The sequence below is a fragment of the Trifolium pratense genome, linkage group LG2 (genome assembly GCF_020283565.1).
Source record: "Trifolium pratense cultivar HEN17-A07 linkage group LG2, ARS_RC_1.1, whole genome shotgun sequence".
In the NCBI taxonomy this organism is placed as follows: Eukaryota; Viridiplantae; Streptophyta; class Magnoliopsida; order Fabales; family Fabaceae; genus Trifolium; species Trifolium pratense.
The window spans coordinates 62,521,139-62,548,485 of record NC_060060.1 but is presented as its reverse complement, the minus strand read 5'-3'; the positions used below and the strand labels follow the sequence as shown (position 1 = coordinate 62,548,485).

General features: G+C 35.4%; 2 protein-coding genes across 2 annotated transcripts; both read right to left on the bottom strand.

The window, feature by feature from the left end:
• Positions 1 to 146: 146 nt before the first annotated feature.
• LOC123911353 lies at positions 147 to 18,262 on the bottom strand. The gene is made up of 12 exons (XM_045962762.1): positions 17,764 to 18,262; positions 3,562 to 3,838; positions 3,263 to 3,478; positions 2,935 to 3,183; positions 2,185 to 2,811; positions 1,856 to 2,073; positions 1,374 to 1,538; positions 1,163 to 1,267; positions 1,008 to 1,080; positions 793 to 888; positions 605 to 705; positions 147 to 502 (listed from the first exon to the last, which is right to left on the bottom strand). Exons 2-11 carry the CDS (start codon positions 3,832 to 3,834, stop codon positions 619 to 621), a joined length of 2,109 nt encoding a protein of 702 aa, XP_045818718.1. The 5' UTR covers positions 3,835 to 3,838; positions 17,764 to 18,262; the 3' UTR covers positions 147 to 502; positions 605 to 618.
• Positions 18,263 to 20,831: 2,569 nt separating this feature from the next.
• LOC123909155 (pectinesterase/pectinesterase inhibitor PPE8B-like) lies at positions 20,832 to 26,357 on the bottom strand. Its single transcript, XM_045959933.1, has 3 exons — positions 25,841 to 26,357; positions 24,314 to 24,835; positions 20,832 to 21,951 (listed from the first exon to the last, which is right to left on the bottom strand). Exons 1-3 carry the CDS (start codon positions 26,196 to 26,198, stop codon positions 21,254 to 21,256), a joined length of 1,578 nt encoding a protein of 525 aa, XP_045815889.1. The 5' UTR covers positions 26,199 to 26,357; the 3' UTR covers positions 20,832 to 21,253.
• Between the last annotated feature and the right edge of the window lie 990 nt (positions 26,358 to 27,347).

The following is a 27,347-nucleotide window of genomic DNA, read 5'->3' as shown; positions in this document are numbered from 1 at the left end:
AAAGTTATTTTAAATCAGTTTGCCCGATTTAAAAGCATCAACTATTTTTTTTTTTTTTTCCAAATCCCTGATTCACTTACAATATTGTACATAAATATATAATTATAACTGAATTGAAACTTCATACACATCCTTCAAAAACAAAATATCAGAAAATCAAATATGATACCACCAAATTGTCATTAAATTCACCAAATTGTCATTAAATTCAGTTACAAAATATTCATGAAAATCTATTCCAAAAGTACCATCGAATCTTAATATCTCCTACTAAAACGAAACAATCTTAGGCTCCAAACAAAAGCACAAACACGCCTAAGCAAAGCTACACAATCTTAGACTAGCTACTACCAAAACACGCCTAAGCAAAGCTACACAATCTTAGGCTACTACCAAAACACGCCTAACCAAACTAAATCTAAACAATCTTAGGCTCCTACCAAAGGCACAAAACACCAAATCCTCTTGTTACAATGCAGCAGACACAGGATCAAAATCCTCCCTGTTACAAAGACAAACAAGGCTATCAAAGAGGCCTTAAACACCACAAAACCATCGGTGCATCATCATTTCTACGTAACAGAATACAAGTGTTATTTTTTACCTAATCAAATTACTTCATACAAATTCAAGAATCGAATTTGCTAAACGTTCTTGAACATTCGAAACTTCGTCCTCGTGAAATGGTGTTGAGTCTCCAAATACCTTAATAAATGTTAAATAATATTAGAATATTGTATCATCATTAAAGAACACAATTAACACAAATAATTGAAAAATTCGGATACACACCTGATTCCATGAATTAACAATACCGGCAGATACAATGTTCAACATATGTATCAAAACATAATAACCACTCTCATGATTGAAAGATTGTCTTTGGCACTACAAAAAAAATAGTTAACTTACTGTGAGAAACACCATCGCAGAGAAACACAATGATAGCAGAGAAACACCATCGCAGAAAACAAAAAATTAGATTCTTTATGTAATTGTTAACTTACTGTGAGAGTAGTTTTCCATGTTGGCTTTCTCTGTTTTCTTGAACCTTTCAACATATTATATCCATTTATAGCTCTACAATAATAAAATATATATTCATTAAATTTGTCTGATAACACATCATAAATTACATGAGATAAATAAATAAAATACTTACGAATCAACAATAAGAACAATATTTTTATCTGGCCTCAACCCCTTTGAACATAGGAAGATTACATTTTGTGTTTTTGGCTCAATAATGAGCAATTGCCAATGATGACTACATTGAGAAACAAAAATTAAATGTGTCAACTTCAATTCTTTCTAATATATATATAGATATATATGTGTGTGTGTGATTACCTATAACAATCAAACACACTTACTTGTGTAAGTAAGGTACAAAAAAACAGTATTTCTCATTCTCAACCAGTTTTTCAGTTATGTAAGACTGAGAACCAGCTCGATCAGTTTGTGGTTGAATGAAATTAGGATCAATAAAACCATACATGTTACTCTTGTCCAACCGAGTACAAAGGTGTTTCATATACCTAAATTCAAGCAACAAATAAAAGTTAAAATTATTCCTAACATGATAACAAAAATCAGATTGAGCAGGGAGCAGGAAGCAGGAAGCAGATAACAAAAATTCAAGCAAAGAGTTGATTAAGCTATAAAACATGATAACAGAATGAGATCCAAATCCACAAAACACGATAACAGGGAATCAAATCCACCAATTTGAAATTGAAAACTATAAAACAGCAGTAACCAACAGTAGCCAGCAGTAACAGTAAATGCACAATTGCAGAAGATGTGGAAATTAAACTGAGTATTGAGTATAATAGTGATACATAAATGCACTTACACCACCCATATACGTAGAATAGAGACGCGTAAATCTTGTGTTTTCAGACACAACTCCATAATATCTCTGGTTGGGAGAGAAAAAAATGCATCCCCTTCCAACTTGAACTTCACATCATCCTTCCGCGACATTATCTTTAACATCAATTTTTCAGCACATGTGTTATCGGGTTCTGACCTTTTAGATGGAAGGACATCTTTCTTTTTTCCTTCATCATCCTTAACAATTAAAATAAAATATTAGACAACATAAGATAACAATTATATAGCAGTAACTATAGCAGTAACCAGCAGTAGCAGTAACCAGAAAATGGATAAAATAACTAATACCTTATTAGCAACAAGGCGCAAAAGTCTTTTTGGCCATTGAATGAAATTGTTGAGGGCTTCACCAACTTTTGTCACCTCATCCGTGGGCCTGGGGACGGGAACATTTGGATCTAGCACCTTGGTTATAGCCACCCTTGCCATATCATTATCTAACAGCTGATTATGTATGGTAGGTCCCAAGTTGTACACATTTGCATATGCCATGTGATGTTTATTATCAACATATAGTTCACACTCATCAGGGATATCTTCCTCATCCTCATCCACTGGTATATGCCGCACCGCGGAACAACTACCATTTGTGCTTGCAAGTATATCAGGAGAGCAGGTTGGGAAGTTTGGGTATTGTTGAGAAAAAACAGGCATAGATGATATATCCCGCATCAATTGCTCTCTAATCTCCTTTGTAAGCTCGATTTTAATGGCCTCCACTTGTGTGCTATTGAGAACAAGTGAGGTAGAGGCAGCACTACGCGATTGCGGACCAAAATATTGTCGAATTCCCACACCTCGACCGGCAGCACGAACACGTCCAGGGTGTTCAGGTCGCCCAATCGCTTCAGTTAAGATATCATTACGTCCTTGCGGAACAAAGGTTCCTTCAGCTGTTTTTTGAACCAGGGAAGTCTACAAGATAGTATAATTTAAACAAGTGTATTAATAATTAATTATAATGATAATAATAATAATAATAATAATAATAATAATAATAATCCTAATAATAATAATTATAACAATTCATTTACTTACAATTTTATCTGCAACAACTTGTGTTTCTTTTGATGTGTACTCTCCTGATGGCTTTGTTCGGCCCACTATCCACTTCTCATGGCGTTTTGGTGGAGATGGAGGTGTAGGTAGGGACTCTCCAGCTGACTCTTGTCTTTGTTTTATTTTTTCTTGCATCATCTTTTCTTCAATCAACTCATATCCCCCACGAGACATGATGTGAGGGTATTTATTACAAGCTTGAACCATTTGACCCCTCTTTCTTTTCTCCTGATATAAACAACACACCAATTAAAGGAAATACTAAAAATAAACTTTATCGATAAACTGAATCTCAAGTCTAACTAACCAGAAAGGAACGATCCTCTCGTGTCTTAATAAACTCCTGCCATGTTTCCTCATCAAGAAAGCTATATGTTTCAAGAGGAGATTTGTCACTCATTACCCCATCATTTAAATATCTCGTTGTTAGGGACGTTTTAAATGCCCTCCAACGCTCACCCGCATAGGAAATCCATTTGTCTTTCAATTTTCCAATATCAGTATCACGAATATCCCATGTTAACTACATTACACAACAAATAAACTAGTTAGTGTATAAAAATAATGCATTTAATTAGTATAGTTGAAAAACATAACTAACATTACCATGATATCGTCCCAAATCTGTTTCTTCACATTCTCATCTACATGTTCCCATTCATCCACCAAAATACTGACTGTCTTTCGAGCAACGGAACCCACATGACTCTTGAACTTTTTTCTGTTTGCCCCTAAAGGTAGTTTGGTCTTTTGATCGAAATCAATTGGTTTCTTAACATTACTCAGTGTCAACTCTATCATCCGTGTTCCACGTCTACCCCTCTTTTTGGTTGGCTGAGTATCCTTCTCGCTTAATGAAGGAGCTGATGGATCATCCATGTCTCTGCATTAAAATAAAAAATAATAATGGTTAACTTAAACATAAGATAATGAATAAAATCTGTTTCAAAAAAAAAAGATAATGAATAAAAACTAATGTTAAGAATCAAAGTAAAAATTATTGATAAACTAACCAAATATGTGATAAAAACTAATTCTAAGCTTTTTCCCATATCCCTTCTTCATGATCATGACGAGTGGCATACACGTCGTCCGCTATAGTTTCCTCAATGGATGTAGGTATCCTTTGAGAAAAAGGACTCTCAGAAATATCTAGTGTTGAATCTAGACTCTCATTAGGCTCATGCATATTTTTACCTTGAAGAACCACTGACCATTTTTCGTTAGAAGGATCAGAGACATAAAATACTTGTTTTGCTTGAGATGCCATAATAAATGGCTCATCCGTATAAGTTGCCTTTTCAAGATCCACCAATGTAAAACCAAATTCATCAGTTGTAACACCACTGTTTATTTCAATCCATTTACATTTAAAAACAGGCACTTTAAATTTCATGAAATCAACTTCCCAAATCTCTTCAATGATTCCAAAATAAGGTATGGATGCAATAACTGGATTTTTATCTTTTGAACTAGAAAAGTGCATGGACTCAGCTACGACCATAACCCCACTATTTTGTACGGTGCTTTTGTCATCCTGGGTCTTTGTAGAAAATGCAAAATTATTGATAACGTAACCAGACCAAGTTATGACATCAAAGTTAGGCTCCCTTGATAGCCATATTAATGTATCACAAGCTGAATTGTCATTTAAAATGGTTTCTTTAAACCACTTTAAAAAAGTCTTGTTATGCTCTTTCATCAACCATTTTTCACTCACTCTAGAATTTTTTCCCTTGACAATGGCTTTATGAGCAGAAAGGTAAGGCATAACCTCATCGGTGTTATTCAATATATACAATTGTGCTTAGGAATTCCTATTGTTTTCGCTTCTGACATATAGTCGGTGACAAACTCAATAGCTTCTTCTGCGACATATCTTTCAACAATAGATGCTTCAGGATGGCGTAGATTCTTCACATACCCTTTTAAAATCTTCATATATCGTTCAACTGGATACATCCACCTCAAATAAACAGGACCACACAACCTAATCTTCCTTACTAAATGAACAATTAAGTGAACCATTATGTCAAAAAAAGCAGGAGGAAAATACATCTCTAGTTGGCACAAGATAATTGCAGCCTCATTTTCCAACTCATCTAATTTATTTGGATCAATGACTTTGCTGCAAATAGCATTGAAGAATAAGGATAACCTAGTTAAGACATCTCTAACTTTTTTAGGCAATATGTCACGAATTGCCACTGGTAGTAATTGTTGCATCAATATGTGACAATCATGAGACTTCAATCCAACTAATTTCAAATCTTTCACTGAGACAAGTCTCTTGAAATTTGAAGAGTAACCTTGTGGAACTTTTATGCCTTGTAAACAGTCACAAAAGCTTTTTCTTTCTTTTTTTGACAAAGTATGACATGCCGGAGGCAAATATGTTCGCTTACCTGTTGACTGCGGAGCTAACTGCTCTCTTATACCCAACTCAACCATATCCAGACGAGCATTCTTAGTATCCTTTGTTTTGCCCGGAATGTTGAGAAGCGTTCCAATTACACTATGACACACATTTTTTTCGACATGCATTACATCGATGCAATGTCTAACATCTAGACTCGACCAATAAGGAAGATTAAAGAACACAGACCTCTTCTTCCATTTTTTTTTCACAGCGGTCTGTTTTTGGCCCTTCCCAAATATAACATTGACATCTTTCACTTTGTCATAAACTTGCTCTCCGGTTAAGGCTTGTGAAGCAATTTCATTTTCCGAGCTTCCATTAAATGCTGTCTTTAACCTACGATATGGGTGATTACGTTTGAGAAATCGCCGATGCCTAAGGTAAACTGTCTTCTTTCCATTTCTCAATTGTTGGAACCTAGTGCGTTTTTCACATATGGGACATGCTTTATGCCCCTTCACACTATAGCCGGACAAGTTCCCATATGCAGGAAAATCATTGATGGTGCAAAATAACATTGCACGCAACGTGAAATAATCACGAGAATGGGCATCAAACACATGAACCCCTTCCTCCCAAAGCATTCTCAAGTCTTCAATCAATGGACTCAGATAAACATCTATGTCATTTCCCGGTTGCTTTGGGCCTGAAATCATCATGGATAACATAATGTATTTGCGCTTCATGCAAATTGAAGGAGGTAGATTATAAATAATTAAGAGGACAGACCATGAACTGTGGTTGGTGCTTAAGTTTCCAAATGGATTCATGCCATCTGTAGCAAGTCCAAGCCTAAGGTTTCTGGGCTCATTCCCGAATTCCGGATACAAAGCATCAATTTTCTTCCATTGTATAGAATCAGCCGGATGACGAACGTACCCGTCACATTTCCTCTCATCTGCATGCCATCTAATATTCTTCACATCATTTACATTATTGAACAACCGCTTCAGCCTTGGAATTATTGGAAGATACCATAACACCTTCGCAGGAGGGTGTTGTATGTAACACCCTAACCCGTACTACCCTTAAAAACGTAATTTTAAAAACTTTTTAACAAGTGTAAAGGCAGAGTGCCACGCGGTAATTAAAACACATGCATACACACAGAGCATCATGAAATTTAACATGAAAAGCAACAGCGGATTCCAATCAAACCAAGCATGCATATATATACATATATATATACATAAGCCAAATTCATCCCTAAGGATGTCACTTATACAAGAACTAGCGTATCAAAAAGGTAACACCGATATACGATGAAATCCAAGCGTAACCCCGACTCGATGTTACATTACCAGAGCATTTACTATTTACAAACTCTAGTCAAAAGCTAGTACTAAGAGGAGTAATCTATGCTAAGCCTCCTCACCAAAAGGTATCTTCAACACCCAGCTAATACCGCAGTCTAAACGTCGGCACAGTCCTCAGCCTGAATATCTGAACCCCCAAAGGTCCAACAAATAACACAAAGCAGAGAGTTAGAAAACATAATCGCATATCATACGAGTATAAGAAAAGCCTTACACTTTCGAGCTATCATACATATTCTAACTCACGTCAAAACATCGCACTAAACATTTATCAATTAATAAAGTTCAACACAATACAACCAAATAAATGTCACATACCATTTATCAAACATATGCGCATTTACCCTAAGGTATCTAATGCCAATTAATTCACTGTCATGCCATCCCTAGACATAACTAAATGCATGTGGTACCAAGGTGTCTCACCAACGGTGGACCAAGAACAGTTTTATATCATGCTGGATATGTCGGAACTTACCGAACCATCTTATCTCCCTTGGATAAGCCAAAACAGTTTTATATCCTGTTGGATAGCAACTCCGGACTCATGGATTCATCTAATCCGATCCTCGGCTTCATTATGGACACATAATCCATTTTCGTTATTGGAACCCAAGTTTCCAATGTTCACATACAATCATGAATGCATGATTACTTTTAAACACATCAAATACATGACGCTATCTAGCTCGAAGCTATTCATTCACTGATGCGGAAACACAATTCCAACATCTAACACATTAGGATAACACAATAACCTATCACTCAAATCATAATTATTCACATGATAATTATCTGCATAACCATTTTTATACACATAAAGTTTCATTTACACTTATGTCATAAAACACACATCATTTCCTTAACATTGCAAATTAATGTTAAAACATAAACATAGTCACTTGAACTACAAGTCATTGCATACGCGTGCGAATCATATAACGATTAACAATAAGCATTAACAACATCAACATGTATCAACAAACATGTAAGGATACCCTTAAACCATGTTACAAGTGCCTAATTGCACTTAAAACAATTATCAAAAAGTTGCTGTCACAGTGCTGTTCGCTGAGCGAATCCGTAGCGAACCCGTAGCGAACACGTAGCGAACACGTAGCGAACACGTAGCGAACACGTTCGCTGTAGCGAACAGGTAGCGAACTACATCAGAGGGTTACAGGTACATGGCGAACAGATAGCGAACCCGTAGCGAACTTATTCGCTAAGCGAATCCGTAGCGAATCCGTAGCGAACTTATTCGCTAAGCGAATCCGTAGCGAATCCGTAGCGAACTACACCAGAAATATCTGTTCTTGAGTTATCTAAGGCGGTTTAACCTCAAATCAACTCAAAAATTCATCCAAACATGTTATAAATTCATATAAACAACCATTTCAAACATATATGGTATCAAGGAACATTAATCATCCCTTCCAAACATCCAAATACCTCTAACAATCAAAATCAAGCCAATTTCTTGGGTTTTAAGTAACTTTCATAAACTTAACAAAAATGATCCAAACACATACATATTTGTCATAGAATCAAGCTAGTGATTAACACATACAAAGTGATGATGAAGAACATCACACTCACATACATAAGCTTAATCAAAAGTCTAAAAGAAATTGAGTGGGAGAGTTCGGGAACGGAGACATAGACAATCTCCCCTCTCCTTGCCACTCAAGAATCATGAATTCTAATCTCTTACCTTAAGCAAAGATGATGATCCAAGCCTTCTCTTGCTCAAGCTTTCTCTCTTGATCAAACCCTAGCTTAGCTCTATGGTTTTGCTCTTGCTCTACTCACTCAAACTCAAGGAAAATGAATTGTGAAACTATTCATAAGTTGGACTTGCTACTTATACTACTTCTCATGAGTCATGAACCAAGCCCAATTGGCTTAGGCCCATGCCTCTCACGCCCATAAGCCCAAAACAATGGTTTTCGCGTCTAATAACTTACGTTCGGCTAAATAATTATTCGTCGCTCACTAAAATAATAAAAGCCAATTAATAAATAAAATAACATTTAATAAAATATACGAATACGAAAAACGGGTCGTTACAATCCTACCCCCCTTAAAAGAATTTCGCCCTCGAAATTACCTAGAAACAGATCGGGATAAGAATCTCTCATCTTGCTTTCCAACTCCCACGTCGCATTCTCACCAGCCGGTCCTCCCCACACGACTTTCACGGATGCAATCTCTTTGTTTCTCAACCTTTTCACTTCTCTCCCTTCGATTCTCAAAGGCACAGTCTCGATGGTCAAGTCATCCCTCACTTGAACATCGTCCGATTCAATCACGTGTGTCGGATCAGACACATACTTGCGCAACTGTGATACATGGAAAACATCGTGCAAATTTGCCAACGATGGCGGTAATGCAATCCTATACGCGACTTTCCCAACTCGCTTCAAAATCTCAAACGGTCCAATAAACCTCGATGTCAACTTCCTTGACTTCAACGCACGTCCTACTCCAGTAGTCGATGTAACTCGTAGGAATACATGATCCCCTTCTTGGAATTCAATGTCCTTCCTCCTTTTATCATGATAACTCTTCTGTCGACTCTGAGACGCTTTCATCTTCTCACGAATCATCCGAATCTTCTCTGTTGTCTCTTGTACAATCTCTGGTCCAAGAATTGCACCTTCTCCAGTTTCATACCAACACAGAGGTGTCCTACACCTTCTCCCATACAAAGCCTCAAACGGTGCCATTCCGATACTAGAATGGTAACTGTTGTTGTATGTAAACTCTACCAACGGCAAACAAGAATCCCAATTCACGTTTTGCTCCAAAACACAAGCCCTCAACAAATCCTCTAAGGATTGTATCGTCCTCTCCGACTGACCATCTGTCTGAGGATGATAAGCTGAACTCAACCTCAACTTCGTTCCTAAAGCTTCTTGCAAGCTTTCCCAAAATCTAGAAGTAAATCTCGGATCTCTATCCGAAATAATACTTGTTGGAATACCATGTAGCCTCACAATCTGCTCCACATAAATCTCGGCCAACTTAGGCACCAAAGTACCTTTCCTGATAGCAATGAAGTGAGCACACTTCGTCAGACGATCTACCACTACCCAAATCACTTCATGACCTTTCTTGGTCTTCGGTAAACCTCCCACAAAATCCATCGCAATGCTATCCCATTTCCATTCGGGTATAAACATTGGTTGCAACAAACCAAACGGCTTCTGATGTTCAATTTTCGATTTCTGACAAGTTAAGCATGAATAAACAAATTCAGAAATTTGCCTCTTCATTCCCGGCCACCAAAACAACTTCCTCAAATCCTGATACATCTTGGTTACTCCAGGATGTATACTCAAACCACTTCTGTGACCTTCTTCCATGATCATTCTCTTCAATTCGGGTACATCCGGTACACAAACTCTTCCTTGAAATCTCATGACTCCACTTTCGTCAATCTTGATATTGGTCTCCTTGCCTTCATTGATGAGTACCATCTTCTCCATCAATTTCTTATCCGATTTCTGACGTTCTTTAATATCTTCAAGAAAAGGATTCGTCAGTCTTAACATTCCAAGCTTCACACTTGTAGAAGTAACCTCACACACAAGACTCAAGTCTCGGAATTCTTCAATCAACTCTAACTCTTTCACCATCAATGATGACATATGCAAAGTTTTCCTACTTAATGCATCGGCCACTACATTGGCTTTTCCGGGGTGATAACTCAATTCAAAATCGTAGTCCTTTAAGAATTCGAGCCATCTTCGTTGCCTCATATTCAACTCCTTCTGGTCGAATAAGTATCTCAGACTCTTGTGATCACTAAACACTTCAAACCTCGATCCATACAAGTAGTGTCTCCACACTTTCAAAGCAAACACCACTGCGGCTAACTCTAAATCATGCGTTGGATAGTTCCTCTCGTGAACCTTCAGTTGCCTTGAAGCATATGCTACCACATTACCCCCTTGCATAAGCACTCCACCAAGTCCTAACTTCGAAGCATCGCAATATACGACGAACGACTCTTTGGCATCGGGTAAAATCAACACGGGTGCAGTAGTCAATCTTCTCTTGAGCTCTTGGAAACTCTTCTCACAAATACCATCCCAAACAAACGCTTGATCTTTCCTCGTCAACTTGGTTAACGGCAAAGCCAACTTCGAAAAACCTTCGATGAATCTTCTATAATAACCGGCCAAACCAAGGAAACTTCTAATCTCTGAAACAGATTCCGGCGTTCCCCACTGTGACACAGCGTCAACCTTCGCAGGATCTACCGCGATTCCTCCACTTGAAATTATATGCCCTAGGAAACTCACCTCTTTCATCCAAAATTCACACTTTGACAACTTGGCATACAACTTCTTCTCCTTCAAGACTTGCAAAACAATCCTCAAGTGCTCTTCGTGCTCTTCCTCGGATTTTGAGTAAATCAAAATGTCGTCGATGAACACCACCACGAATCTATCCAAAAATGAATGGAAAATTCGGTTCATATACTCCATGAAAACTCCAGGTGCATTGGTCACACCAAACGGCATAACTGAATACTCGTAGTGCCCATACCTCGTCCTAAATGCAGTCTTAGGTATGTCTTCCGTCTTCACTCTAATCTGATGGTATCCAGATCTCAAATCTATCTTACTAAACACGCAAGCTCCAACTAGTTGATCCATCAAATCATCTATCCTCGGAAGTGGATATTTATTCTTGATCGTCACTTTGTTCAACTGACGATAGTCTATACATAATCTCATGCTCCCATCTTTCTTCTTTACAAACAAAACAGGTGCTCCCCATGGCGAAACACTCGGTCGAACAAACCTCTTCTCAAGCAGCTCTTCAAGTTGCTTCTTCAATTCATTCAACTCTGACGCTGACATTCGATACGGCGCCATCGATATCGGACTAGTTCCAGGTACTAGGTCGATAGAAAACTCTACCTCTCGCTTTGGAGGCACGTCAGATATGTCATCCGGAAACACATCTGGGAATTCACAAACGATCGGTAACTCTTCTATCTTAACTCCTCCTTCGAGTTTCAATGATGCAAACATCATGAACATCTCGGCATGTTCTTTCAACGCTTCCGATACTTCCTTCCCACTCATCAAATGCAAGTTCTCCTCCGGCTTCGGAAAAACAACGGCCTTCTCACGACAGTTGATATGAATTCGGTTGAAGATTAACCAATTCATACCAAAAATCACATCCATACCACTAAGTGGAATACACACTAAATCCATACCAAAGTGCCTACCGAAAATGGTTACGGGGCAGTTACGACATACATGTCGGGTAATCACTGAACCATTAGCAGGAGTTTCTATTTCCATCCTACCCATCATATCCGTTAAAGGAATACTAAGACGCTTCGCACAATCCAAAGAAATAAAAGAATGCGTCGCTCCCGTATCTATAATCGCAATTAAAGGAGTGTCATAGATGAAACACGTACCTCTAATGAGATTGTCCTCAAGGCTAGCATCCTCTCCACTCAAAGCAAACACCTTGCCCATCACCTTCTTGGGCTTCTTACAAGTCAGACTCTTGTGGCCTTCATCTCCACAGTTGAAACACACCACTTTTGTCCTACACACTTCGGTCTTGTGGCCCAGCCTTCCACAATTCTTACACCTATCCCCTTTCTTCGGGCAATCATAAGACATATGACCCCGTTCTCCACAGTTGTAACAATTTCCATTCACCGGCTTCTTACCACCACTTGTATTACCCCTACCGCGGTTATCATAAGGTTTTCCGCGCTCTTGTCCCTTCCCTTTTCGGTCGTTCACAGCCTTGTAGTAGCTCACCTTAGCTCTACCATCTTCATCACAAATCCTACTTTTGTTCACAAGGGTCGCAAAATCCCTTATCTGCGAAAATCCAATCATATGCTTAATGTCTGGACGTAGACCACTTTCAAACTTCACGCACTTGTCGTTCTCCGCTTCCATAGTGTTGTAATGCGGACTAAACGCACACAAAGTCTCAAACTTGACGGCATAGTCAGCTACCGTCATATTTCCCTGTTTCAACTCCATGAATTCCACCACCTTCTTATTCTTCACATCCACAGGAAAATACTTAACCAAAAATTCTCTTTTAAACATTGCCCATGGTATAGCCATACCACCGGGTCCTAGCCTCAACTTGGCGTTCTTCCACCACACATTCGCTTCCTCGCGCAACACATATGTCCCAAGGGTTGTCTTCCCTTCCTCGGAACAATCCATTGCTTCAAAAATTATCTCAAGTTCCTCCAGCCACTTGTGAGCTCCATCCGGGTTGTAACCTCCGGTAAATGTTGGCGGTTTCTGCTTCATGAACCTTTCCAACCTCATCTCTACCTCTCTTCCAGGTTGATGATCTCTAACCACAATGTTGGTGAGTGCGGCCAAAGCTTCCGCAATCTGAGCATTCGTTCTCGCAGCAGCCATGATTCCTGAACGAATCACAACTAGACGTTAGAAAGTACTAACAGTGTTCCCTACACATGCTCATACAGGGAAAAGAAAAGTCCTAATTGGTTCACACGAACCGACCTGCTCTGATACCACTATTGTAACACCCTAACCCGTACTACCCTTAAAAACGTAATTTTAAAAACTTTTTAACAAGTGTAAAGGCAGAGTGCCACGCGGTAATTAAAACACATGCATACACACAGAGCATCATGAAATTTAACATGAAAAGCAACAGCGGATTCCAATCAAACCAAGCATGCATATATATACATATATATATACATAAGCCAAATTCATCCCTAAGGATGTCACTTATACAAGAACTAGCGTATCAAAAAGGTAACACCGATATACGATGAAATCCAAGCGTAACCCCGACTCGATGTTACATTACCAGAGCATTTACTATTTACAAACTCTAGTCAAAAGCTAGTACTAAGAGGAGTAATCTATGCTAAGCCTCCTCACCAAAAGGTATCTTCAACACCCAGCTAATACCGCAGTCTAAACGTCGGCACAGTCCTCAGCCTGAATATCTGAACCCCCAAAGGTCCAACAAATAACACAAAGCAGAGAGTTAGAAAACATAATCGCATATCATACGAGTATAAGAAAAGCCTTACACTTTCGAGCTATCATACATATTCTAACTCACGTCAAAACATCGCACTAAACATTTATCAATTAATAAAGTTCAACACAATACAACCAAATAAATGTCACATACCATTTATCAAACATATGCGCATTTACCCTAAGGTATCTAATGCCAATTAATTCACTGTCATGCCATCCCTAGACATAACTAAATGCATGTGGTACCAAGGTGTCTCACCAACGGTGGACCAAGAACAGTTTTATATCATGCTGGATATGTCGGAACTTACCGAACCATCTTATCTCCCTTGGATAAGCCAAAACAGTTTTATATCCTGTTGGATAGCAACTCCGGACTCATGGATTCATCTAATCCGATCCTCGGCTTCATTATGGACACATAATCCATTTTCGTTATTGGAACCCAAGTTTCCAATGTTCACATACAATCATGAATGCATGATTACTTTTAAACACATCAAATACATGACGCTATCTAGCTCGAAGCTATTCATTCACTGATGCGGAAACACAATTCCAACATCTAACACATTAGGATAACACAATAACCTATCACTCAAATCATAATTATTCACATGATAATTATCTGCATAACCATTTTTATACACATAAAGTTTCATTTACACTTATGTCATAAAACACACATCATTTCCTTAACATTGCAAATTAATGTTAAAACATAAACATAGTCACTTGAACTACAAGTCATTGCATACGCGTGCGAATCATATAACGATTAACAATAAGCATTAACAACATCAACATGTATCAACAAACATGTAAGGATACCCTTAAACCATGTTACAAGTGCCTAATTGCACTTAAAACAATTATCAAAAAGTTGCTGTCACAGTGCTGTTCGCTGAGCGAATCCGTAGCGAACCCGTAGCGAACACGTAGCGAACACGTAGCGAACACGTAGCGAACACGTTCGCTGTAGCGAACAGGTAGCGAACTACATCAGAGGGTTACAGGTACATGGCGAACAGATAGCGAACCCGTAGCGAACTTATTCGCTAAGCGAATCCGTAGCGAATCCGTAGCGAACTTATTCGCTAAGCGAATCCGTAGCGAATCCGTAGCGAACTACACCAGAAATATCTGTTCTTGAGTTATCTAAGGCGGTTTAACCTCAAATCAACTCAAAAATTCATCCAAACATGTTATAAATTCATATAAACAACCATTTCAAACATATATGGTATCAAGGAACATTAATCATCCCTTCCAAACATCCAAATACCTCTAACAATCAAAATCAAGCCAATTTCTTGGGTTTTAAGTAACTTTCATAAACTTAACAAAAATGATCCAAACACATACATATTTGTCATAGAATCAAGCTAGTGATTAACACATACAAAGTGATGATGAAGAACATCACACTCACATACATAAGCTTAATCAAAAGTCTAAAAGAAATTGAGTGGGAGAGTTCGGGAACGGAGACATAGACAATCTCCCCTCTCCTTGCCACTCAAGAATCATGAATTCTAATCTCTTACCTTAAGCAAAGATGATGATCCAAGCCTTCTCTTGCTCAAGCTTTCTCTCTTGATCAAACCCTAGCTTAGCTCTATGGTTTTGCTCTTGCTCTACTCACTCAAACTCAAGGAAAATGAATTGTGAAACTATTCATAAGTTGGACTTGCTACTTATACTACTTCTCATGAGTCATGAACCAAGCCCAATTGGCTTAGGCCCATGCCTCTCACGCCCATAAGCCCAAAACAATGGTTTTCGCGTCTAATAACTTACGTTCGGCTAAATAATTATTCGTCGCTCACTAAAATAATAAAAGCCAATTAATAAATAAAATAACATTTAATAAAATATACGAATACGAAAAACGGGTCGTTACATTGTATGCTTCCATCACAATTGAAATCATTGTCCTTCACTTTGTAGCGTGATAGTCCACACCTAGGACACCTCTTCAACTCTTCAAACTCATTTCGATACAATATACAATCATTAGGGCATGCATGTATTTTCTTATACTCCATACCCATCGGACACAATATCTTCTTCGCCTCATAGTTACTATTGGGTAATGTGTTACCTTCTGGAAGCATTTCTTTCAACAACTCAAGCAATTCAGTGAAGCTTTTATCTGTCCATCCTTTCTCGCCTTCAAATTGAACAATCTCAGCACCGCAGACAACCGTGTGAAGTTAGTGCACCCCGGATACAATGTGTCTTCTTTGTCTTTGCGCAAATTATCATACATTTGTGCTCGCTGGAAAGACTCTGGGCCTATATCACGGATCATATCATCTAGCTGATCGTTCATATCTACATCGACTTCATTTGTATTTGACGCAATTGGATCGGTTACCGACTCACCATGCCATATCCATTTGGTATAACTTTGGTTAACCCCGTGACAAATAAGATGACTTTTTATCAACTCAAAATGTAACTTGGGAATATTAAAACATTTCATACAAGGACAATAAAACCTTCCGTTGTTATTAGGAAGATTTTCAAAAGCAAACTGTATAAACTTGTTCACTCCTTCCTTATAATCTATACTCAAACGGTTAGAATTCATCCAACTACGATCCATGACTACTACGTACTTCTGAAAAGAAAAAAAAAATACTAAAACAGCAAGAATGCGATAATTAAGTATCAGGTGAAAATGGTTCTAATCGTAAAGGGGTTAAGTCAAAGAACAAAACAACTAAAATTTATAAACACTACAATAATCACCGAGATTCAATTATATATAAATATTTTATTTTTATTTTATTTTCAAATCAACATGCTATGAAAATGAACTAATTCTGCTATATGCTACATAATTAGTGTGTTATCCTTTTTCATATAATGATTATAAAAATTAATAAACTAAAGTCTAAGACCATTACATATCAATTTCATATAACAGTCCTTGATATTCACATAATATGTGTACGGAGTATTCACCTAAAAAGAAAGCACAACATTAAACACGGAAAAAGTGCAAGAGATATGCAAGTGAGAAAAGTACTACAAAACAAAGTCACAAGCTAAAGTAAATACAATGAATGCAAACCAAGTACCTCTTTTTAACTACTACTGCATAATTATGCAGACAAGCTACAAATTTCAAAATGAACACTTCCACCAAACTCAACACAGGGAACCTATGCAATAAGATTCCTAAGTACAACCTACGTACCCACCACATCAGTATAATCAACCTTCACATAACACCCTATCAGCCTTCATACTCTGAACACCCGGCCTAGTCTAATAAGAGCCAACATGCCTCAACTGAATCGAAGGCCGCAAACAAGAAGAAAACAGACTGCACAAATATGCAGCAGCAGCAAAATCAACCGAAAAAATAACCGAGCAACATCTCGCATTCTTGTCCATTAACAACAAATACAGTTAATATAAATGCCTATTTAGAATACAATCACTAAATCATTACTCCTTCCAAAATAAATCATTCTTGTCCATGGCTATGTCATACACTATATGTTCTGCACACCAATTTGCTCAGGATTAGGAATAACCCTTTCACTTAATTTCATAAATCATAACAGCTTGATAATCAGGGTCCTATATGCTCCTACAGTGCTATTGTATATGTATAATTGATCCTAAAATTAAACCATCATTCTCTTTCTAATTCTAGTTCTAGTTAGAATAATTCTGATTCCTAATTAGAATAACTAGTAAAAAGTGTAAAACCCTAAATTTCAACCAAGCAGTCCAGAATCAAGTTCCAAGTTCCAATTAAACAAAAACAAAACTACACAAATTACCTAAATCCGACTAATATACAGCATCTAAAACACCACCACACAAGAAACAACTACACACCACCGGCCACTGAATGCGAACATGGCGGTGGTAGCGGGGAAGAGAATTTGAAGCTCACGAGAAATTAATGAAGAATGAAGACAAGACCTAAATCGAAATTGAACTAAACGAAAGGGGAAATTGGAATGAGAATCATTGAAGAATCGTCGATTTGAATCGAAATTGAAGTTCAACTAACCTCTGTTCGTGTGAGAAGCGGCTTTGCGATGGAAGCTGATTTGGTCGATTTGAAGCTCTGATGGAAGCGGCGATGGATTTGAAGCTGCTCTGTTCGTGTGAGAAGCTGCTCTACGATGGAAGCTGCGATGGAAGCGGCGATGGATTTGAAGCTGCGATGTTAGGGTTCGTGAAGAGAGAAAGTGAAAAAGTCTCTGTGTTCGTGATAGAGAGAAAGTGAAGAAAAAGTTCTCTGATGTTAGGGTTTTCTGGTGAATGAAAAAAAACAAGAGGGAAATCAATTTTGCTAAATGAAAATAAAGGGGGGAAAGGAATTTTCTTTCACAGAGAAGAGAGGGAAACAATTTTTATTTTTTTTTATAATAAATAATTCTTTTAAATCAGTCTACCTGATTTAGTATTTATTCACTTAAGAAGCAAAATAGCGGGTCCTAAATTCTGAAGGTTTTAAATCAGGTGGATAGCACCTGATTTAAAATGTGTGATTTAAAATGTGTTTTTTCCACTAGTGATGGTTGAAATACAATATTTGTTTAGTTGAGATACAATGCTTATATAGTTGAGATGTGATGATTATATAGTTGAGATATGATGATAATTGATTATGATGATGATTATTCATGATGAATAATATTGTTAATTATGGATTATGTTATGTTTTGGGGATGAAATATAGTTGAGATGTATCATATATTTGGTACGTGAACATTCATGCATTCATTCATGGAATCATCCTTCATGATGTAAAACAGTTGAGTAAATAGTTGAGAAATTGGTTCTAGGTGGCCAAAATATAGTTGAGTATATGGTATCACATGCATATAGATGTGTATAGGTGACATGACATATCTATGTCACATCAGAAGCATTAAGTATTACGTGTCTTCATATTACTTGTAATTGTTATGTGGCATAGTACGCAAAGCTTGTAAACTAATGTGTATTTTGTCCTTGATATTACTTGATGATGTGATTAATTGAGTAATCTCAGAGAATAATCATGATTGTGATGATGATAACATGTTATCATTAATTAGTGAAAACTTACTTGAAGTGTATGATTTCTAATTGGTGATGATTTAACTATAGTGTGGTGATGAATGTATGTTGATAACATAATTTGATTACATGTTTAATGATGATAATTGTATGGTTGAAATACAATATTTGTTTAGTTGAGATACAATGCTTATATAGTTGAGATGTGATGATTATGTAGTTGAGATACAATGATAATTGTTTATGATGATGATTATTCATGATAAATAATATAGTTGAGAATTATGGATTATGTTATGTTTTGGTGATGAATTATAGTTGAGATGTATCATATGTTTGGTACGTGAACATTCATGTATTCATTCATGGAATCATCCTTCGTGATGTAAAACAGTTGAGATCATCCTTCGTGATGTAAAACAGTTGAGTAAATAGTTGAGAAATTGGTTTTAGGTAGCCAAAATATAGTTGATTATATGGTACCACATGCATATAGATGTGTCTAGGTGACATGACATATCTATGTGACATCAGAATCATTAAGGATTACGTGCCTTCATCATTACTTGTAATTGTTATGTGGCATAATACGCAAAGCTTGTAAACTAATGTGTATTATGTCCTTGATATTACTTGAGGATGTCTTGATACTTGTAGGATTTTAATGACTATGTATGATACATGTCTGAGTATGTTTAACACATGTTTGAGTATCTTTGATACATGTCTGAATATGTCTGATACATGTTTGAATATGTCTAATACGTTTCGGAGTATGATTAGTAACTGTCTGTGTTGTATTATGCAACTTTTTTTATTTATTTAGTGTCTGATATTCTATACAAGGAAAAAACTAGCTAGATAATAAAAGGGGTGATCGCCACCCTTGAAGTATATTATGTTATAGTATTCCTCTTGTGAATACAATCTTCGCCCCCTGTAGATTTGATGTAAAAATAGTGGAAATTTAATTTATTTTTTTATAAAATGTGAACTTTGTTGACATGTATATAATACTAAGAGTAAAGTGGAGTAAGTATAAATTTGTAGAAAGAAAAAAATAATTAAACAAACTGAAAGTAAAGAAGATGGAGGAGATTAAGAGCATTACCTATTTCTTTCTTGAAGTTGGACAACTTTGTTGAATGTAAAGGAGAGATTGTTCTTCTTAGGGTTAGGATTGCATGTCAGATAAAAAATGAAGATAAATGAGAGAGGCCTGTTGAAAGATGAAGATGGAGGAGATTCAAAGCTTTACTAATGATTTGCTTAAGTGTGCAGGTTTAAAGAAGACATTCATTGTACACTCTTAAGCAAAGAGTGTACAAGAGAAGCAAGCGTGCTGAAACGCCTCTGAAGAATCCTGCCTACAAGTCTTAAGAAACAGACTCTGGAAGCAAAAGGCAGACTCTGAATGTTCCACCTCTGAAGTTCAGGCTCTGAAGCAATGCCTCTGTGAAGTCAGCCTCCGAGTGAGCATGCCCTCGTTGTTGTTACCTTGTAAATACCAGAAGGTGTCTTTAAGGTTCTGACTTGTAGAAAGGATAAAGCCGAAAAACAACTGTCTAGTCAAATGTACCTTCATGGTTTGGAAATAAACAGTTGTACAAAGAAGAAAGCAAGGAGTAGTTATAAACCAAAGAGCAAAGCTTCAACACGACCGTTGCAAAGACAAAGTCCAACAACTCTTGGCAACTCAAAAGGCTCAATACAACACTCCTACAATGGCTTCTCCAACGGATACATTTTTTCAACAGTCTCATTCTCAATGCCTATATATAAAAGACATCAGTTGAAGAAGAACATCAAGACTTGCAGCCTCTGAAGAGCCAAAACTCTATCAAAATCATAAGCTAAAAGTAACGCAATCCAAACAGGCGCTAAATACAAAATTGGATATCCACAATGTTTTGAACTTTAAAAAAAAAATCATATATATTGATTAAACTCATCCAAAAGTGCAAGGAATACTACTGGAGAAGACACAAACAAGACAAAGTCTTTGAACCAAGAGCGCCTTTTTGTGGCTTTGAGGCAACCCAGATTACTATTAGTATGGTACATCATATATTATCAAATGAAAAATTCTCTTTTCCTCCCCACGTTTTTTTTCAAACCCAGGCAACCAAGAGCGCCTTTTTTTCTTGTATAAAAACTTTGAAACGTATTTTTCGAAATTTGTTGCCGTTAAAATTAATATTTCAAGAGGAAGAAAAGAGACGTGTGGGGAAGAGAATCTTTCTCATAGAATTAAGCACTCAAAATTAAAAAATCACAAATATCTTTTTGTCATATTGACAAGTATGTTACACAAAATACCGCTACTTCAAACTTGATTTAAATTGTACATTGACATTATAGTAATCAAAGTTTTTCCAAAATTGAGAAACAATGAAATTCTTAGATCAAAAGTATAGTATTCTTAAATAGCAAGTTCAAATTAATTAAACTCAACACTGGCCAAAAGAACATGCAACATTTTTGGCAATATTTTAAACTCCAAGTCCAGCAGTGAATGCTACACCTGTTGTAGGCAACCACAGATTCCCCTCTATAAATTGGGTCACCGTGAAGTTACTAGCTTGATTGGAATCATTCATAATGTGATACCCCGGCCATTTAACTCGCTTATTTAGTCCGGCTCCTGGCCCATAATTCATGTACTCTGCATAGTACAATGTATCCAATGCAAAATCTCCATTCCATTCTAGCCACCCTTCTGGCCTCAACACATCACTTATGTGAGATTGCATGAAAATTGTTCTCGAATATTGTTTCCACGGTCTTCCAAGATATGTCCAGGTGGAATTAACAGAAGGTAGAAGGTCAGAATCTGCAGTGATGTTGCAAAATTGGATTGAGAAACCAGTCGGTTCATTCGGGTCTTTTCTTCCTTGTGCTGTGATTGTGTTCTTTTGATTTGGTAACCCTTTCTTGACTAGAATTTGACAATTTTGGAAGAGAGTTGTGGCATCTCCAAAGATGAAATCCACAGTGCCACTTATTTTGCATTCTCTATAGAATTGGCGCATGGTGTGAGTATAGAGGCTGTCCTGGTAACCGGAAATTCCACATCGATAGAATACAGAGAGGTCAGAGTCGGATCTTAGTGCCACTGCTTGGTGCTTCTCAGGACCTGCGGTGTTCTTAAAAGTGATGTCTCGTGCGATGAATCCTCTGCCACTAACAGCTGTACACACAAAAAGATTAATAAGTAAATTAAACTTTGTTGTTTAATTAGAGAATGCATGAAAATTTTGAGATGAAAAATAACAAAGGATCAATATATGTCATATTAAATAAATATGTTCACTAAAGAGCGTTTAGATGAGATGTGGTAGGTAGATTATAACTTAACTAAAGGCTTAGAAATTTTTTTCTCAATAGTTTTTTCTTTATATTTGTTAATCTCAATTATCTTTCTTACAACAAAAAACTGATATTCTCCCTCTGTTTTTCATTATTGGAATCGCTACTAAAATTATGGGGTATTAAGAGGTTTAGTCTTGTAATAGTCCTGGGGTTTATGTTTTGTATTTTTGGCAACCCTTTTACTTCTTGTTCACAGGTTTTATCTTTTACTAAAAAATTTCACTGTTAGGTAAAATTTCTAACCATTAGACTATTAAATAAAAAATAAATAAAAAATTTTGCCGCCATTAACTAATAAATTTGTTTGAATATGTGTTGATATGACTATCTTTATTTTTTGTGTTAAATGTATTTAAGATTAATTTTATATATATCAATGTAAATTAGAGGTATTAATAAAGGTAGTGTTTGAAAAATAAGTAATAAATGAATCTAAATTTTTTAGATAGTTTTATATTTAATTAGTGAGAATTTTTTTATAAAAGAATGTTATAATTAGGGATGGAAGAAATAAATAAAATATATTTCCGAACTATAAAAGTTTTTTTTTTTTTTAACGGAAAAATATTACATGTATATATACAATGGCGGTTTGCACACATGTGTGAAGTGTGCGACGGCATCGGGTCTCAAAATTTTGAGTGCCTCAGTTCAAAATTTCGAGGTCCTATAATATTACTTAATTATATATTATTTATACCTATAAAATATCAAATGTATATTAATAGATTAATTTTTAGGCTCTAAACTAATAGTTATATATTGTTAATGTTCATATAATATCATATAAGTATCAATAGATTAGTTATCTATACTCGTAAATATAGTTTTAGTCCATTTTTATCTTTGCATAAAATTTAACCTTAGATTAGAAGATTCCTTTTTGACGTTATATACAAAGATAATTATTTTGTATTTCTTATCCCATTTGATTTAATGCAATTGGTTTAATATTGATAATCTATATGTTTACAAAAATAAAAATGATTTTTTTATATTATACGCAATTTAAATTGACAGTTTTAAAAAAAAAATATTAAATTTTTTATATTAAGGGGTCACTTTTATATTTTGCACAGAGCCTCCTAAAATCCGGAAACGTCCCTATCTATATATATAATGGATAAGTACAAGAGGTACTCAACCAACCACCGTAAGTTAAGTACATGTAATACTTAACCCAAAAACAACCTAAACGACAAAGTCATTGTCGACTCTTTTGGACAATCTATATTTGTGGAGAATAAAAATAAATTTATGCAAGAAAAGTGAATGAAAAAAAAAAATCATGTCAAGGTCATAAAAATATATGCAAGCAAGAAATATAAATTAAAATTATTCATGTCAAAGTCATAAGTTTCATAAGCTAGCCCATCAACTTTATCCAAATAAATAAACAATGTAAACATGAAAATTTGGTCATAGATTTCAGCTGTTGAAGAGAACATGAGTCATAGGCGTTATAAATATCATAATTAATGCAGCCACATGCACATTTAATTTTTATGTTACTGCTGCTGAAATACTACTTCTATGAATCAGTTAAGTTGCTTGTTGACTTTTGAGTTTTGGGCAAGCACTCATTTCATTAATTTCATAATGTGGTGTGTTTTTTGTTCACTTCTCATTTCATTAATTACATGCGTATTTAAATTCTTTTAAATAATTCTACGGAGTTTATTAATTTCTTAAACTCAATGTTTTAGATTTCAATTTCATAGTATGTTTCTTCAAATACTACAATGAAAGAGACAACAAATTAATATTTTTTTTGACACAAACAAATTAAATAATATTTTTAAAATTACTTAATTTTATTATTATGTGTTTCTTTCTCGTAGTGGGCATTTTCCGTGGAATGAATTATCTTAGGTTAGTCAATCTGAAAAAAGCTCAAAAATATCATAACCTTCATTTGATTTCCCTATTTAACAAAGCCTTATTTCTTTTGGATCACAGAATCAGTGTGATTGTTATTGTGAGATCAAACATTTTTTTTAGTCTAGTAGTCAATGGTTATAAATTTCATTTTAAATATAAATAAGTGAAGTGTCAGAAAATCAAATCCCGACTATTATATAATAGCTCACGGGACAGATCAAACATATTTATTGTGAGACTAATTGGTACACCGATTATCTTGCAAATTACCATCATATTGGTGTTCTTATAATTCTTACCAAAGGTAGCCGATCTGAATGTGGTCCACCCGTCAATGAAGCTCCGATTACCCGAGATAATTGTGGCATCCATTCCATCTCCAACCATCATGAGGTTCCATTTCTTCTTCTTGATTTCAACATTTTCAATATAAACACCTTTTTTTATGTGTATAACATAACGTTTCATGCTATAATCAGGAGCCGCATGCACCGCATCCATCACATTTGTAAAATTACCGCTCCCATCAAGAGCAACAATGATATCCGAACCCACTCCATTTACCTGCAAGAGCTTTCTATCCTCTCGTTTAACCCACGAAGGAAATTGACCTTTTTGCGCGAAGCTATCAAATTTAGGGTCAACTTGTGTGAGAAGATCTTTGAGCAATGACATCATTTGGCTTAGGCCAGTGGCCACTAATTGACTCTCAATGCCATTGGTACCTTCAAATCCATCCATGCATGTCTCTGGATTTGCAAGTGCAGCACTTAACCATGTTCTCACATCTGAGCTCACATTTCCAGTACTATTATGCTTACCTAACAAGAACAACAAAAAACATTAAAGTTTTATAATACACAATTCCTTAAAATTGACACAAAGTTACAATTCTTTTAATATCGCCAAAATATGAGTTGCAACTTCAAAATCCCTACTTTTCCAATCACCATTCCTTTTTCCTTTTTTATTGTTATTTATTTTATTTTTTTGTTAAAATTGTTATTTTTAATAGAATTATTTATCTTTATTACAATACAATTATTTATTTTCATATTTAATTTTTTTAGCTATATGAAATAAATAGTTAAATATAATTGTGACAAAAAATAATTAAATAAATGAAAAATAAAAAAGAAATAAAATATTCTAAGATAATAACAATTGAACATACTCATGGTAGAATAAATAAGCTAGTGAAAAACTTGGGAGCAAATTAATTGTACCCATCAAATCAGTGTACTTTAAAAAATGGGTACATATTGAGAAAGAAGGAAAAACCAGAGTTCTCTGTTTTTGTTAGAATTACTAATAATAACTAAGTCTCTATTGTGGTCACAAGCCTCATTCATAAGTCATACCGCATCACTTAAAGTTATTATTATTTTCAACAGTGATATTCATTAACACAAAATATACAATAAAATCTCACATAAATTTAATTCAGTTGGTAGAAATAATATAATTTGTAGAGTGGGATTCAAATATAAAATTTTCTATTTATTCACTAAAATTCTTTTCACTAAATTATTTGATCAAAAGAAAAAAGATGGCACCGGTGCGAACTCCTGTTGGGAGTGTCATCATTATTTTAGTATTTTATCCTTTCTTTTATTTCTTGTTTTCAAAATTTAATATAATATTAATTATTATTGTAATAAATTATTTATTGTGGACTAGAAAAAGACAAATAGCTGTACAAAAATTAATAAAATTTATGTAACAAAAAAATTAATAAAATTTATTGATTATCTCAATGACGTAAATAACCTCAAAAAACACTTAAAACGGAGTAGTAATCAACAGAGACAAGACAGTATTAGTACCTTTGGGTGTCTGAGTAGCATCAACCGACCAAGTAAGTGCATCAGAGGAAAGGTCAAGCATTTCAATGCAATCAGAAACAGCATTAGAGAGACGTGAATCACCAAATCCACTACCACCAAATTCATTAAGAATTGAAGTAACATCTTGCAAAATTTCAACTACATCTTTCACTGTCCCAACAAATTCAGATGGAGCAACCTTAAGAAACTCAAATCCACCAGAGGTTCTTGCGGGAACACTAGCACACAGTACTGAACTGCATAACAACAATGTTAAAATGAATGATAATGTTGTGATGAGAGTTTGTATTGGTTTTTTTTGAGATAGTTGTAACTTTTGTGTTGAAGAAAATGCCATTGGAAGAAAAGAATTAGAGTTAGTAGGTTTACACAATGGGTTTTGAATATTTAAAGGGGAATGGGAAGGGAAGGAGTAAATATTTGCATGTTTTGGTTAGCTGGGCAGGTGAGGGAATTAAAGGAAACGGCATTCTTCCCTACCACAAATATTCCATCCGTCCGACAACAAGTGACTCAGTTAACTGTTTTATGCATGTCAATTTAGAACTTTGAAGATTAATTTTTTTTTTTTTTGAATCAGCCAAAAAACCATATATTAGAAACAACAATCTAGATTAGCACAAGGTGTGCACAAACTAGATGCTAAGAAAATGTTAAGATACAAGAATAAGCAAAAAGTTAAACAAATAAAAAAGTTATAAATTGGACAAACCCAAACAAAATAACGAGTTAAAAATTCAAAGACGATTAATATTTTTAATTGTATAATTGTAAAAAATTATAAAAAATTTGATATTTTGAAAATACTCATCGAGATGAATCCAACAACATCTTATATGCTATAATTTATTTTTATTTATTAATAGAAAAATATAATTAAATTAAGATATAGGAATAATGCATATAGTCAAAATAAGTCACTCATTGTGGGACAGACGAAATATAAATTAACTTAAAATGTTTTATAAAATTTGAATTAATATGTTTGTAAGTTATATAACTCAATTAGCAATATGATTGTTTGTTCAGTACTTCCTCCGTTCCAAAATAGTCACATGTGATTATATTCAATCATAGTAAATATTTGTGAGTGTCAATGTGTTACTATATGTTTGGTGTTTGTGTTAGTGTTTAATTCTATTATTGCTTGACACTGCTGCTGACATTAGGCTGTTGAGGATCCGGTTCCATGTGATGATAACTTGTTTGATAATATTGGTCTTTGGGGATGAATCTTCACATTGAGAAAAAATCTCCTTCCACCTCTGCATTTAACTTTTCACCCTTATAAATGACTGAATATTTCCATTTTACGCTTTTTGTACTATTTATTTTTACACTCTTTTTTTCACTATTCATTTCAACTTTTTCTGTAGTCTTGTCCACCAAGAATGGATTGTCTCCCGTGGAGACAAAACTGGAGAGAATAATGTGACTTAATCACAGCCATTCATTTCTTAAAGTGAAAAATCTATGGACAAAATTA